The 16305-nt window shown below is 40.5% G+C and overlaps 1 protein-coding gene across 1 annotated transcript in view; it reads left to right on the top strand.

Annotated features, from left to right (window-relative positions):
- Positions 1-16305, top strand: part of SNAP91 (synaptosome associated protein 91) — a 131559-nt gene that overhangs the window by 98242 nt on the left and 17012 nt on the right. Inside the window, exons 17-25 of the mRNA XM_061623247.1 lie at positions 1108-1215; positions 1753-2028; positions 2234-2314; positions 2473-2544; positions 5319-5402; positions 6906-6989; positions 10883-11026; positions 13229-13378; positions 14400-14430. Coding sequence (XP_061479231.1) covers positions 1108-1215; positions 1753-2028; positions 2234-2314; positions 2473-2544; positions 5319-5402; positions 6906-6989; positions 10883-11026; positions 13229-13378; positions 14400-14430 — 1030 coding nt within the window. The remainder of the gene's footprint in view (positions 1-1107; positions 1216-1752; positions 2029-2233; positions 2315-2472; positions 2545-5318; positions 5403-6905; positions 6990-10882; positions 11027-13228; positions 13379-14399; positions 14431-16305) is intronic.

Below are 16305 nucleotides of genomic sequence, written 5' to 3'. Positions count from 1 at the left end.
CACATGGAAGCCTTCACATACGCACACCTGTATGCATGAAGGCTCTGTTCTGCAGGCATTTATGCTGTATGTGTAGATGCCAAGGGGTAGGGCTAGTCAGCATTGGGGGCAGAGCTAATAGTCGCAGCTGTTCTCCACTTGTGTGGGGTAAAAAGGCATGAGTGGTTCTGCTTGCAAAGAGTTAAGTTCCCCATATCAGCTTTATCCTGTTAATGCAAGCTGGCTTGGGCTAGAAAATCCGGCACTACTTCTGGATGATTGTGGAAAAGTTTACAGAATAATTTTCATGATTGTGCAAAAGCACTCTTAGCAGATATTCTGTGAGTCTATGTTATATGGATAATATCTGTCATTGAGGTGGCTTTGTGAGAGAAAAGGGTGTAAATTTGCTTAGCGCTGCATAACTCAAATCTAGTATCTCAGAATTTTATATAATTCTAAGCAGATGCTGTATGCTTGGTTTTTTCTCCAGTAATTTGCCTTCTTAGGGAGTAAGCTGTTAAACTGTTCAGATATCAGTGTAATTCAAATCACAGTACAAGAGCTATTTAGTACAAGTGGATGTCACTGTTGCCATTTTGGTTGCCATAAAATGAGGAAGGGTACAAAAAGTTGAAGTTATTGACATAATGTAGTTTGTAAATCACAGGAAATGCCCTAAACTTAGAAATTGCTGTTGAGATCTGTATCTGAGTCTAACAGAATAGCACAATGTTAGTGTCTTAATTACAATTTTTTTAATCCTCATAGTTTTATAGAGTCCATTACTTTGGTTGTTTTTCTTTTGGTTGTTACATGAGCATGCTATTCAGAACCCTTATACAATGAGCATCTTATCACTGTTTGCTATCCTGCATATCTTGCCTGTAACCCTCAGGCTGTCTCTGTAAACTCACATAGTATAAGTTGATTGAACAAACATTGGTTGATGATTTTTTAAAAAGTGCTGATATCTGCAAAAGCAAAATGCCCAAACAACCCCCAAAACACTCTGCCCTTCAGTTTGTATAAGGGAATCTTTTCTATGCCATTTTAACCTGGTTCTTTTTATTATATTTTCTTCTTCTTTAATTCTTCTTAATTTCTATTTCTAAAACTGCACTCAAGATGCCTTTGCAGCTTCTCCTGGTGAAGCCCCTGCAGCAGCTGAAGGGGCAGCAGCACCAGCTACCCCAACCCCTGTAGCAGCAGCTCTTGATGCATGTTCAGGAAATGGTGGGTTCCATCTCATTAGCTAGTCCGTCATTGTCATGTTTGTCGTCCTATTAAAATAAACTACATGGCAGTATGTTTGTCTTTTTCCCCCCTTAATATTTTCTCCAAGAGTTTGGGAGGATGTAGTTCTGATCTATCAAGCAAACCCCACACATCTTTAGACCCCAGAGCATGTGTAGAGAAAATGTGATTGATTTTTCCCGAAGTCCTTTTTTAACTGAATAATGCTAACAATGCTGAATGTTGCAGGTTAGTCGGTGGGTTTTTTCTACAGTTGATTCCATCTTGTTATAATGGGGTTACTAAAGCTTCAGAAGCCTTGATCAAACAGAACACTGAATTTTAGGGGAGGGGTAAACTGTGTTATCCCTTAGTAGAGATGGTGAAGGATTAGCTAAAAATCTCTTGTTTGTGTTTGTGTGCGTGCATAATATACTATGTCACTCTGTGTGTGTTTATTCCACAATCTTTGTGGTTTTTCCCCATCTCCTTCCCTACTGATTCCATCTATATATTCTGCCCTTTCCTTTTTACAAGACCCCTTTGCCCCATCTGAAGGCAGTGCAGAGGCTGCTCCAGAGCTGGACCTCTTTGCTATGAAGCCAACTGAGACCAGCGTTCCTGTAGTTACCCCTACAACTAGTGCAGCCACTCCAGTGCCCGCAACTACTCCTACTCCAGCTGCTTCCGTGGCCCTTCCAGCCCCTGCTACTACTGCTACTACTACGGCCACTACCACTACTGCTACCACGTCTGCTACTACCACTACCACCATCACCTCCGCTCCTCCTCCTGCTCTAGATATCTTTGGTGGTAATTTGTTTTTAACTCTTTTTTTTTCAGTTAAAAATGTTTCTGGCTGAATTGATCTTTGTTGTACAGTACATGCAAATAGACATTTGCACATATACTGTATGTGATAATTGCAAGGAAACAAAATCCGCATCCTGGAACTTCAAAAACTGCTAAGCCTTGTCTCCCAGAAATGAATTAAAGACATGTATGTTCTTGATCTTAGATTTGTTTGAGTCTGCACCTGCCGATGCCCCTGCAGCACCTAAGTCAGATGCTACTCCTAGCATAGACCTGTTTGGTACAGGTAAAGAATAGCACTATCCTTTCCCTTAAAAACTCAAACTCCTTCCTCTCTTAATTGCTTTTCTGTTTTGATCAGAGTTTTGTGTGAACTGTAAACATCTCTCTCTGTTTCCAATCTTCACTTACTTTCTGCTTGGTTTTTCTTTTGTCTTCTGCAAGATGCTTTTTCTTCTCCACCAGCTGGAGCTTCTCCTGTGCCTGAGAGTTCTCTCACTGGTGATCTGTTATCTGGTGAGTGCTTGTTACTTATCACAACCAAAATACTCTTGAGCTGATGAACATTTGACTATTTTTATCATTATAAAGGTGATGTCTGAAATGTCTCTTGAGTATACATTTTTCTTCAAAGTTTGAACCAACTTACACAACATTTCCCAGAGGATTTGGAAGATTATTTTCAAGAGGTCCCATTGGGATTGAATCTTACTACCTGCTACTTGTCACTTTTGGCAAGATGCTATCTCTCAAGCTTTTATGCTAACAAGAGCTGCTAGAGCCTATCAGGGAGGGTAAAGGCAAGAAATAGTGTCCAAGGTAGTCTGGAAAACTAGAAGCAGCAATGCTAAGCACACTCAGTAGAGACTTAGAACTGTTTTAGTGAGCATGCTTAAGGTCATATTGCGGGTGTGTTGTTATTACTACTACTGCTACTACTAATAGTAGTATGACTTGGTAGATACAGAGAAGATCTGGAAAACTTGCATATGGAAATTTCCCCCTGTGAAGTAAAGTACTTTTGGGGTTGTTGTTGTTGTTGTTGTTATGTGCCTTCAAGTCGATTACGACTTATGGCGACCCTATGAATCAGTGACCTATCACAAGGTGTTTCCATGGGCAAGTTCACACATTGTTACTCTCCTCTGCAGCTTGTAGATTTAAGCCATGTCTTGAAGTTTTGTTTGAATTGGCCACAAATGTGACATTTATCTATCTCAGTGTCGATCAGTACCGTTGCAAAGTCTGCAAGCTCCACAGACGGGTTTGTGGGGGAAAGTGTTGTTTCTGTTGTGTTGGAAAGCTAAAGCTGCTTCATGATTTGTAACTTAATAGTTTTTAAATGTCTTTTCAGAAAATAAATTGGCACAATAAATAAATTTAAGTTAGCCTACTCAGTGGTGGTGCGTGCATTTTTAACAGTAGTGTTTAAAACTAGGACAAGTCAAGATGGGATGAGCCCCTCCATCTCGCAACTAGAGTCTAGTGAGACTTCAACTGAGAGCATTACATATTTCCACCAGTACCCTGAATGGCACCTGAAAAGGGAGAAGGGTTGCCAAATCATACCTAAGGTTCATGTCTAGGTCCTGACCAATTTACAAACCACATCTCTACTACTTAAATGGAGAGCTATGAGTTATTTTTTCTCCCTACCCCACCTTTTAAAAGATGGTAGAAATATTCATTATGACAGTAAGAGGACTGTGCTTGGTTGGAACTTGAAACAAATCCTGCTGCTTAAACAGCATCAGGTTGATGATGGCATCAAGCACCGATAACTGAAATTGAAGCCTCTGTCACAAATTGTTTGCATAGAGGAGCTCCATGTGATTACAGAGGAGTGAAATTGCAATGCTGGCAGTGTCCGTGACATCGTGCCCATCCTCCTCACTCTGTTTCCTGACCTCACTGTTGAATTGAAGGTCTTGTAAACCGGTCAGAGATTTTGTTAGAATCAAGCCTTATATAATTTTTTTTAAATAAAGTAAATAAAGGGAGAGGCAGATGTACTCATAGAGACTCCTCTATATAGTTGGTAAGGTCAACTTCCCCTTCAGAGCTTTGCTTAACAAATGGAGTGAGGACAGGCGCTACCGCACTCCCCTTTAATCACGAGTAATGTGACTAATAGGTAATCACATATTGCATGTTAATATGTGAAGTGGGCTTAAGTAGAATAGAAAAGAGATTTGTGGCACCCTAAAGACTTGCAAATTTATTTGGCTAGTTCAGAAATGCCACTAAACTATAGCTTAATGCTATATGAAGTAGTCTGCTGAAACCTTGGGCTCCTCTTCTAGATATGTGTTCTTCAGCCTTGGGACCACATTTGTTGTTGGAGTACAACTTCTTGATCATTGGCTAAACTGGCTGGGGCTGATGGGAATTGTAGTCCACCACCACATGGGGGCCCAAGGTTGAAGAACACTGCTCTATGGCATGCTAGAGGAGACCAGAAGTTTCTGCTTTTAACAAACCAAAATTCCCCATTACATGCCAAGTCAAGGAACTCTGATTTGTATAAACTCCTATACCAAGTCAAAACCATTGATCCATCTAGCTCAGTATTGTCAACACTGACTGTGGCTATCCAGGATTTCAGGCAGGAGCTTTTCCCTGTCCTACCCAGAGATGATAGGGATTGAAACTGGGATTTTCTGCATGCAGTGCAGTTCTACTACTGAATTACAGTCCACAGTTTGATCCTGGCATGTTTGAACTAGCTAGAGGTCCCAGAGTGTCTATGTAAAGGGGAACTCTGGTTAGTTTAAAAGTAGAAGTGGAAGCGTTTTGAACTCTCTGCTGGCATGTGCCAGAGAATAGCAGAGCACTGTGGGTTTACTGTTTCTGAATTGCCACATTATGGCATCAACTTTCATGGTATAGCCCACTTCATCAAAAGCATGAAGGGTTAATCAGCTGGCAGAGTGATAAAATGTTAAACATCCATGTGGGTATCAAGTGAAAGTTTGCATAAATAAATATATAAGCAGAAATGGTCCAATGACTGTGTGTGTTAACTGGAAGACTGCTTGCAACATGTTGCTGTAATATATAGTGCAAAGGACTAAATTTTGGATGCTGTATGAAAAATGTAAAGGGAACTTGTGTGCTAGTATCTCTAAAGTGAATATATATTGCTGTAAACCACCCAGAGAGCTTCGGCTATGGGGTGGTATATAAATGTAGTAAAATAAATAAATAAATAGTATGTTGTCATGGATTTGAGGTAGCTGGGTCTTATCACTCCTGATTTGCTTATACTAACTATATCATGCTTACTGCAGTGGATGCATTTGCAGCACCATCATCCCTGCCCACTGCCTCCCCAGCTAAAGTGGAGTCTTCAGGTGTGATTGACCTGTTTGGTGGTGGGTATTGCTCCTTCTCACCATTAGAGAACTTCACATTTCATTTCAGTTCCATTTCATTTTTCTTCACTAGCAATTAAAATTTCATAATAGTTTTGTTCATGCATTTTTGTCACTAAATATGCTTTTTAACTGTTTGTTACAGAATAAAGCATTAGGATTTTTTAAAATTCTGTCATCTGTCTTATTTTCATCAACATTTCATGCATGGAATTACTTTCTTTCTCAAGTAACTTGGATTATTACATTCTTGCACTACAGTGTATAATTAGAGTGCTTTGCAGTGATGCTTTTATATTATGTGTGTGATTTTTCTTATCTGCTGCCTAATGTCTATAAGTAGCTATGGTGTAGCTAAGGAATGGAGCTGAGAAGCTCTTATAGATCTGCTTTCAGATGGGAGGCATGGTCGAGTTGATTCCACTTCTAAGGAATTCAATATAAAAGGGCAAACATTGTGAAAACCTGTCCCAAAATGACTCTAGATTTGAGACTATGAATTTGGCTGATCCTTAAGTTGTTACACTATTGTGCATTCAAAATATCAAAAATAAAAATGTCTGAAATCTTTCCCTCCAAAATATTAGCATATACATGGTTATTTTTTTATAAGGTCAAGATTTCAGTGGGTTGGCTGAGCTGGGGGCATTAAAAGTTGAGCCTCTGTTTAGACTAGGAATGGAGAACCTGTGACCCTCCAGATGTTGTTGGACTACAGCTCCCATCATCCCTGTCTATTGGCCATTCTGGCTAGGGTTGTGGGGAGCTGGAGTCCAGCAACATCTGAAGGGCCACAAGCTTCCACTGTCCCTCAGGTAGACTCTACCAAAGTAATTTGCTTGAGATCAGCAGCTGCAAAGGGGTAATTCAGTAGAGAATTTATCCATTATTAAGTACAGAACAGTTTTTAGTCTGAAGCTTTTACTGTGTAAGCTTCTGTTGCAAACAGTGGTAGGAGGTTGCACATGCAGGTTTTTTTGTGGGGGGAAAGCGGGGCAACAGAAAGGGAAAACTTTCTGTATTATAAAAGGGGAGCTTAGGTGAATCCAGAGGACCTTTGTAGCAAGCGGTAACTTGACGTATGTCAAGTATACATGTAAACTTCAAGTAAGGTTGTCATTTCTATTGCCTTGCCAAGTCTAGAGAAGAACTTTTTCCTTCCTTGGATTTCTGAATTAAAGCAGTACTGTCTTCTTGGCAGGTCAATATAGATGACCACTGGCTTACCAAGTGATTTACATGCAATGACAAATGATCACTTTACACACTTTGTAAAATGGTCTGTATGGATATTTCCTTTCCCTTGATCAAAATTTGCTAATATGCTTGAGGCTGTGCTTTTCTATTTCAATGATGGTTGTTTTTCTCCAGCCATGAAAAATGATAATTATATTGTCTTGTTGGTAGTTCTTGGTTGTGTGCTTTCCTTCTAACTTGTACATTAATATATTCATTATTTAAACCCTCTTGCTTTATATTGCTGCCTCATGGAAATGCCTGTAGATGCTTTTGGAAGTAGTGCACCTGAACCCCAGCCTGCAACCCAAGCGGCTTCTAGTTCCTCTGCTTCTGCTGACCTATTGGCTGGTAATTATGTTTAGTTTTTTTATATAGCTGTATTTCTTGGCATAAGCCAGTATTTCTGTACTTGGGCACAGATATTGGATGTCTACTCACAGAAGCAACAGGCTTCACTCAATTTGCTGCATTTGAAATCATGATTCTAAGCCAGGGTAGGGAACCCTCTGAGAGTTGAATTCCTTCAGGAGGACGGAAGTGTATGGGAACTGCCTGTCCAAAGTGGGTGGGGCCAAACCACACAAACCGTTTCTCTTTCATTATATTTCTCACACACACATCCCTGTACAAACATCGTAGCTTGCATTTCATTGCTGTGTGCTGGGCAAGGGCTTTCCACTCAGTACTCATAGGGGAAAAATGAAGCCATTCTTCACTGCTGAAAGTTTAGTTGTGGATAGGGATGGGTGAGACATTTGATTCAGTTTGCATTTGAAGCTGAATCTATCAAATTTACACTTTCCAAAACAATACGAGAAAACACAACCATCCTTAGAAATTCACATGTATTCAAATGTTGCAATCCTGTTTGCCAACCAGTGTTCACAAAAATGCATATGTTAGGGGAAAGTGCATAAAAATGACTGAAAATAACATTCAAAAATGCATTATATGATGAGAAATTGCTTGCAGAAATGTGTACATTAGTCAAAACTGCCTACAATGCTCTCTGTTACAATGTTACAATTAGTAACAATGTTTTTAATAAGCAGTGTGTTTACAAAGTATATGTAATTGTGCTTGCTTGTGTTTTTGTTTTTTGGCAAAGTGAATCTGATTGGGCTTCAGCAATAACTAAGGAAAGGCAAACTTTTTATTTATTTATTATATGCCACCTTTCCTCCAAGAAGTAAAAGGCGTATAAACGTAGTTCCTTCTCTCCCCATTTTATCCTCACAATACCCTGTGAGGCAGGTTAGGCCTAAGAGATTTTAAAGCATGAAAGGCTGGCTGTCAAGCATTTTGTTCTTGATTTATGCAGTGACAGAAGTAAAACATTGGAAATTTAAACCATTCCTCACTTTAAAATGAGTGTGGGGAACTTCAGACCCTGGGGCTGAAGATAGCCCTTCAGGCCTCCCCCCAGGTTACAACTGTTGGTGGACCTGATCTGTATCCTACTTGAGTATTTTTTTGTGTATGTGGCTGGATTTGTGTCCTTGAACTCTGATAATGTCTCTTGCTTGCCTGGGTGGAGGACAGAGGTGTGTGAGTTGTGTGCAGAAACTAGCCTACTGTACAAAGGTAAAATTTACATTTATTGTTCTACCTACTGCCGGCAAGTGTCACCCGGAAGGTTGACCAGATGGGAACATGGTCTTTGGGCTGAAGAAGGTTCCCTACCCTGCCTTAAATAATCTGTGTTTGACTTCCATTTCTGGAAGGTTTTTATGGTTGTCAGACATTTGGTGGTAATAAGAGTGACTTTGCATAGCCTTTTTAACTGTGTTGTTTTGCATTATAATCAAAAACATGTTACTGCTTAAGCCTTTTTCTTTAAATCTGCTGCTACAGGTGGTTTTGCTCAAATTAATGTAATGAGTGAAAACAGGGTTTGTAATTGAAATGAGCATGTGGTTTACTTTCCAACTAAGAAGATTGGTAATGAATTTATGACCACCATGAAGACGAAGATATTTACAGTTTTACCTCTTAGTTTCTCAGAAACAGTATTCTAGAAAGACAGTAAAAGGAACTGGAAGCAAAATCTGGAGGAGCATTAGATTATTTATATTGTTTCTCATCGGATCATATACCTTTCACTACATTATTCTTAGCTTGGGACAGTTGCAGGCTCTAAAAAGGGTGTAAAGCTAATACATATATTTTGCAGAGAATTATCTTAGAGGTTTTTCCCTATAATCTAGGCATAACAAACAGTCAAAAGTAATTCCCTCTCCCTATCTGTAGTATGGGGATAATAACAGCACCTAGCTTTATAGAGTAGATACAAAAGATTACTAAAGGCTGGTGCAGATATAACCTATAACTATAATTTAAGGTTTGGATTGCAAGATTGTGTGCTCCCTCTCTTCCAGCACATGAATTCCTTCTATTTGACTGAATTGGTCTAGCAGTACATCTAACCACTGCCAATCCTGATTGAGTACATCTGAACTCGAAATTGCAGTGGCCTGATTCCTAAACTATGGTTAGTTGTTACCTCTTCATCAGATCTGAAAGGGTGAGCAGGGCAGAAAGCTGCTCTCTGAGACCTGAGCCAATTAACACAAGAATCCTGAGGAATGTTGTTTCTTCCTCTTAGTATTGACATAGTATTGGTGCAACTGGATGGAAGACTTTGGCAGCAATTTCATATCATTTCCCTGAATCATAGCTTGATGTGTTGTGTCATCCAGACTAGGGCTCATGGTTTATAACTTGGCTTGCTTTGAAACTGATCAGAGTTTGTTGCAAACTACAATCCCTGGTCTGGATAATGTAACAAGATGAGAGTCGAGGAGAGCAGGAAAATGGCTCAGGAGAAATATACACATTTCCCTACTTTGAAGGCATGGTCTCTAGGCATATGAAGCATCAGTCTTGCTGATCTGGTTTAGATCTGGTCAATGCCCAAACTGGGGGCCACTTCAGAACTATATGCCCCCTTGAGTCCCATGGAAGAAAGGCTATGAATGCACCAGGGGCGTCCCTACCGGGGTGCGGAGGGTGCAGCCCACACCTGGGTGTCACCATGAGGGGGGTGACACCCAGAGCCACCCCACCCTGTGCCGTTGCCCAGCAAGGCTGCACCGACTCCTCGGAGGTGGGCGGACGGGAGCGGGAGCAGCGTCGGCGGGGCGAGGGAGGCGCGCCGGCGTTCCCAGGCCTTCTGGGGCTGGGTGCCCCTCCGGCGCACGTCCTCCCAGGGGCATAGACAGGGTGGCTGGCCTTGCGTGCGCGCGCACAGGTGCGCACACGCAAGCCCAGCCACCTCATTCATGCCCCTGGGAGGGTGCGCACCGGAGGTCCGCACCCCCCCGCACTCCTGCTAGCGACGCCACTGGAATGCACTATGTGTAATATCTAGTTTGGCCCTATTTAACGTGGAAAAGTAATGGACCTGTTTCTGAATGGTTCACAAATTAGTTTTCTAAAAATTGTTTTGCAACTTTTAAAAAGAAATTGCTTTCTACTTCATTGTAGAAAATGGAACATGAGTAGGGAGTACATTTTGATTGTTAATCTATTCAAAACGATCACTATCAAGCCGAAATTCTTGTACAGCACTGTGTTTTTATAACTACTTTGCCAGCATTAGTGCTTCACCTGCTGTTCAAGAGATAGACCTGTGTGTCTGTGTAGCTTGACTTCGGAGTTCTTCAGGGCAGAAAGTATTTAGACAGCCTCATAGTCAGCCTCTGCTATTCAAACAGTAAAAGAGTGTTGTTCCTACTACTACTACTACTACTACTACTACTACTACTACTACTACTACTACTACTACTACTACTACTACTACTGCCTGTCCTTTACCAGAAGGTCCCGGGGTGGGTTACAGAAATTTAAAATACCATATTAAAAATAATTAAAACACATTACATTCACAGGAATAGGGTGGGTCCTGAAAACATAACATCTCAAGTGCCAAAGGCCAGGATAAAGAGATGTGTTTTTAGATATCCCTGGTATTTATCTCCTCTCCAAAGCCACATAAGTGCTGGGAGACCCACGATTAATGGCATATAAGTGAAAGTTACGTGGTGATGGAGAGGCAGGCTAGTAACCTGTCCCTGGTCCAGTCAGCATGCTTGTATTCACAGATTGGACTGGGGCTAGGATAGGCAATAAGTTGTGTTTTTCCATGCTACCTGCAATGTTGTTCAGGCCTGTGTGTGTTGGTCATCTTTTAGTCTTCATCTAATTGCTTTCTCATTTTGATCTCTTTCCCTTGTTAAAAGGTTTTGGAGGTTCTTTGATTGCTCCATCTCCATCACCTTCCCCTGTTACACCAGCTCAGGCTAATATACTACAGCCCAATTTTGAAGCCGCTTTTGGAGTATCACCTTCACCTTCTCCTGGTGGCACTTCCTTTGATCCCTCAGGTGAGTTAAGATTTCCTGTGAATTTCCAGAACAAAATGCTGCTTTCATTTTTAAGATGAGATGCTAATACAACTCTTACCTGATGAGCAAAGGGCATTCAGGAGTTCGTTGAAGGTTTAAACATCTTTTTGCCTTGTGTTCCTCTGAAATGGGTAAATGTTTAGTGCATTAGTTTTAATGTACAAATTGAAGGAAAGTTCAGTCCATTCTGTTAACTTTTGTAGGGTTTAAACATGGATCAAACCAAAGTCCTCTCTTTATGCATGTGCTCTATATGCATGCTTGTTTAAAAGAAACTAATAAGATCACAGACACTTTATTCAATGTATGGGTGTGTGGTCTTGCTATTGTCACTGAACCTTTCCTAAGCATGCATGGCACCAAAAGTTAAATATAATGGAGTTCCGGGGTGTTCTTCCCTTGACATAAAGCTTATTTCATCACTGCTCTGTCGTTTCTGTTTGTATCTCTTTCATTCTATACTTCCATGCTGGGGCCTTGCTACAAATTTGCAATTTGGGTGAGTTCTGCAACAAAATGAGTAAAAATCATATATTTTAGTATTGCTTTGCTTTATTTGATTGCTTGCCAGAGCGTAGTGCAACTCTGCGTACTAACATTAGCATGCACATCTGATGTGAATAGATGTATTTACCATGCAACATTGGTCTCCCTTAGAAATGTCTATCTAATTAAGGGTGAGATTAGCTAGGTTCTGGTATATTTTTTGCAAAGGTGATACTTGCGCTGCTAATCCATGTGAATATTGGATTCTTTCTGAAAACTTCTTAAGCAAAACTTCTTTAGGAAAAAAATACAATCCATTATCCTAGCTTGTAGAAGCCAGAAATGAAACACTTCTGTTTTCCAGTGGACTTCACAAGAATACATTTGTAAAGAGGTGTTTTTTTAAAAAACAAACAAACCTCTAATTGTAAAGGTTATAGGCTTATTTACACTTCTGTCTTCAGAATTCTTACTACAAGATATCTTCTTTGGCTTTCTTACCCTTGCTTAACTTGAGCAGATGTTATATTCTCCAGCTGGAGAAAATTTTCTCTGAATTTACAACCATCCATTCTGTCTGACACGATTAATGCATCCTGTTGCAAGAAGCACCTAGACAATCCAAAAAAAAATTGCCCAGGTGTGTGCCATAAAGTATGCTGAGATTGCTAAAGTCCAGGGAGATATACTGAATTTCCCAAGTTTGTTTGCCGGAAGCAAATAGAATTATGACCATATGGTATCCATAACTTCCTCTTTACCTTCTGTAAAAGCTAGCTGTGGGATGGTTCAGATGTTTTTCAAGAGGGACAGATAAGAAACAGGCTGTAGGTATTTAAGCTTGTAGATCCCATAGTTGGTGAGTATGGAAATTGTTTATGAAAAGATTCGCTAATGTAAAAGAAGATTCTCTTTCTCCATCTCCCTCTAAAATGATGACAACACCTTCCACATCTGCAATTCAGCAGCAATCATGATTCATTTCCCTAATTACCTGGCTCCATACTTTCTTTCCTGTTCTTAGAAAGCTAACAGTGTGATACCTTGAATTCATATGTGAATAGTGGTATATCATCTAGTTCAGTTGTTTTTCCCACCACAGGGAAAATGAAAGGACATAGTGTGCAAGCTTGGGGCCTACTCCTAACCTCTCCCAAGGACTATCCTGGGGGAAAACAGTGTCCAGACAGAACTTTTGTTTGACATTTCAGAAGGTAACAAAGACCCCATAGAAGATTCTTGTGGTACAATAACATGTGAACCTGCTCTCATCTTGATAAGTGTTCAAAAACAAAACAAAGGCAACATTGACAACAACACACAACTTCATTTTATTTTAGTGTGAATGGTAACAGCTTGGGAAGCTTATATAGTTACTAATGTGGAAAATGTAAAGATATGCAACTTCTTAAGAGGTTTTCAAGGTAAAATGTTAGTGATTGTTTAGGTCTTGTTGGAGTATTCCTTAGAATAAATTATGTATCAGATTAGTGTACGTTTCAGTGTGTTAGCCAAATAGTATGCATGCCTTCCGTTGGCATTACATTGACATTCAATCTTTGTGATGGTACTAAGATCTGTAGTGATTGTTTGTGTTACAAAGTTCATGGTTTGACCATTTTAGCTATCAGTTTCCTTAACATGATCTTTATGAAAGATTAATGCCCTAAACTACTGTTCTTTTTAAATCTTCAGTGTTTGATGGCTTAGGTGACCTCCTTATGCCAACTATGATGTCATCTGGTCAACCACTTACTGCTTCAGGAACAGCCGCTACTTCTACATCAGCTGCAACCAAAGGCATTGGAAGTGATCTTGATTCATCTCTTGCAAACTTAGTAGGAAGTAAGTTGGGAAACTGATGGGCTTGAAAGCATGTTTTGTTTTGTATTTTGGTGACCTGTGATGTATTATACTAGTCAGTTTGAACTGTTTTTCACTCAATATGTCTCTTTTGAGATATCTGTGTCTCTTTGATAGCTATTGTCGAAGAATGTGTTTGTTCCCCATAGGAAGACAAAGTAATAAGGTTTTCATTTATCACATGACAGGAACTTCCTGTTCTCATCCTGAACTTTAACACTGAAGCGTAGCTTTTTTTATATTGCTGAGTGAGCTTCCATTATACCACAAGTTAGATGTCTCATTTAAAGACATTTTTGAAAATCAGTTAGCAAATCATGGAATTAGTAATCCAAATAAAATAACTTGCATTTCTAAGAGTGGCATTTAAAATGAGAAGTCCAGCAAATTAATTCATGATTGCATATATGGCCAGCAGATGCTACTTAAATAAGCCTTGCTTTCTGGCTGTACCTTCAGAGATTACTTTCATCTGAGTGTTGATCAAGGACATGTGTTTGTATGAAGATGCCCAGAACAGGTAGGATTAAGAAATGAAAGTTTTGTGTTGCATCCATGACTGAATAGTATAGGAAACTTTTCTGATATGTTGTGTGTTGCTTTCATTTTCTTCACTTTTTTTGTTAGCTAAATAAATGCTGCTTAAGTCAGTAGTCAAAGGTTTCATTAAGTCAGGAATGCAGAACTTGTGGCCCTCCAGATGTTGTTGGAATCTAATTCCCATCATTCCTGACTATTGGTCATGATGCCTGGAAATGATGGGAGTCCATCAACATCTGGGGGGGCACCAGTTCCCCAGAACCTCTGCCAGATCGCAGCTGAACTAGATGGAGTAACAGTCTGACTCATTAAGCTGTTTTATACCATGTTCCTGTGTATTAAGTGGTCAGGCAAGAACTGTTGAAACAGATGTTGACAGATATGTTTATATGTGAAATGGGCAAATAATGAAGTTGTATATTTCATATAACAAGTCTTTGAAGTATCTTATTCATCTTTGCAGATCTTGGAATTTCTGGTAGTACATCAAAGAAGTAAGTAGCTAGTAAAATCAACATTTCTAATATTAGTACACATTTCAGTCACCGACTTTGCATCTGCAATGCTCCTAGCATAATATTGTAGTTACCATTTTTCAATGAAAGTTCTGCTTCCCTATAGATGGTATTCACCAACAGGCAAAAAAACCTTGTGATTTAAGAACATACCTATAGCCAGGGTCAGCTCCAAAGGGTGGCCAGGTGGGGTCCTGGCCAAGGGCCCTGCAGCCCACAGGGGCACCTGAAGGGCCCCTCGTTATGGTGGGGAAGTAGCGGTCCCCTTCCATGGCAAGCTCCCTGCCACGGATTGCAGGGAGGGAGCTGCTCACCCGCCCGCCCCCACACACCCACTCCCTCGCTCACTATCCACCCGCTGGCTCCCTCACTGTCCACCCGCTGGCTCCCTCACTGTCCCTCTTGCCCTCCCCCCACCTGCTCACTCGCCCTCTCCCCCTGCTCGCTCATCTGCCCGACATCCCACCTTCCCCACTCACCCGCCCCCATCCCACCCCCCACTCACTCACCTGCCATCCTACCACACCCCACTTGCTCGCTTGCCCAGCCACCCACCCCCACCTCTCGCTCGCTCGCCCACCCGCCCACGCACCCCCTGCCTGCTTGCTCACTCACCTGACTGAACTCCCTCTCCTCTGCCCGCCTGGTAGGTAAGTAGGTGGGGTGTGCGTGTGTGCATGCATGTGCCAGGGCCGGCCCTGCCTATAGCCAACAGATATTTTTATCAAACTTTAAAAAGCAGGGAAATTGGGCAGCTATAGTAAATGCATCAGGGGAGCAGGAGATCTGACCTCCTCTCTGAGATATTGGACTGCCCTACAAATTGGTCAAAATGCAAACACAATTTGGGTTGGTCTTTCACAGTTCAATCCACTTCCTGTGTAGCTTGGAAGAATGTGGTAACATGTGCTTCTGAGCATAGGGTGAGTGGTGGCAACACCTGCCATCTCCAAAGATGGAGAATTACATTTTTGTATGTTTGTTGGTGTTCTTCTTACTTTGCTTCTTTTCTATGTTACTATTGTTTCTACAGAGAATCTAACCTAGAAAATTCTATTTCTCTCATTATTCAACCTAGAAATCTGTGTCAAATTTATTTTTATTAATTTCAAAGCCTTTTTATTTATTGGTCGGTGTCATATGATGGTGAAGACAGCCTTTTGTGTTTCAAACTGGAAGTTATATTCTATTTGTATTTTGGGTGCATTAACAGTTGAATCTGAAACTTCAGTTTGATGTAAAATCAGACTGATTACAATATGTTGCTACTGAAACAATGACTCTAGCTGTTGGAAAAAACAAACTTGGCCTGCCCAAGATGCAAGTTTTCAGCTTGCTATGCTTAAACCACTCCACTTAAGGAAAGGTGGGCATAGTCAATTAAAAACATAGAGCATACCTAGAAATCTGATAGAAAATGTTTCACCTCCCTCTGTTTTATCTTGTGCAAACTGAAACACTCCTCATGTCCATTGGAAACTATTCTGCAGAATAGTCAGGAATTTTTTTAGTGTTGCAAAGTGCTGTACTTCACATATTCACAGAAAAAAAAGCAAAAGAAAATGATTTACTACAGGAAAACTGCAAAGTAAATCAAACATACTAAAATTGCAAAGTAAATTAATCATATTTAAAGTGACTATCTGAACTATATCAATTGTCTTAATAATGTTGCTTCCTCCCTGCTAAAACAAGATCAGCACAGCATATGTCTTGTTTCTGTTATTTGGGCTGATTGCAGGTGTTGCCACCACTCACCATATGCTCAGAGGCACATGTTACCAAATTCTTCCAAGCTACACAGGAAGTGGATTGGACTGTGAAAGACCAACCCAAATTGTGTTTGCATTTTGA

Source organism: Rhineura floridana, chromosome 4, assembly GCF_030035675.1.
Source record: "Rhineura floridana isolate rRhiFlo1 chromosome 4, rRhiFlo1.hap2, whole genome shotgun sequence".
In the NCBI taxonomy this organism is placed as follows: Eukaryota; Metazoa; Chordata; class Lepidosauria; order Squamata; family Rhineuridae; genus Rhineura; species Rhineura floridana.
The sequence above is the reverse complement of the archived record's forward strand: the minus strand, read 5'-3'. Positions and strand labels throughout refer to the sequence as shown.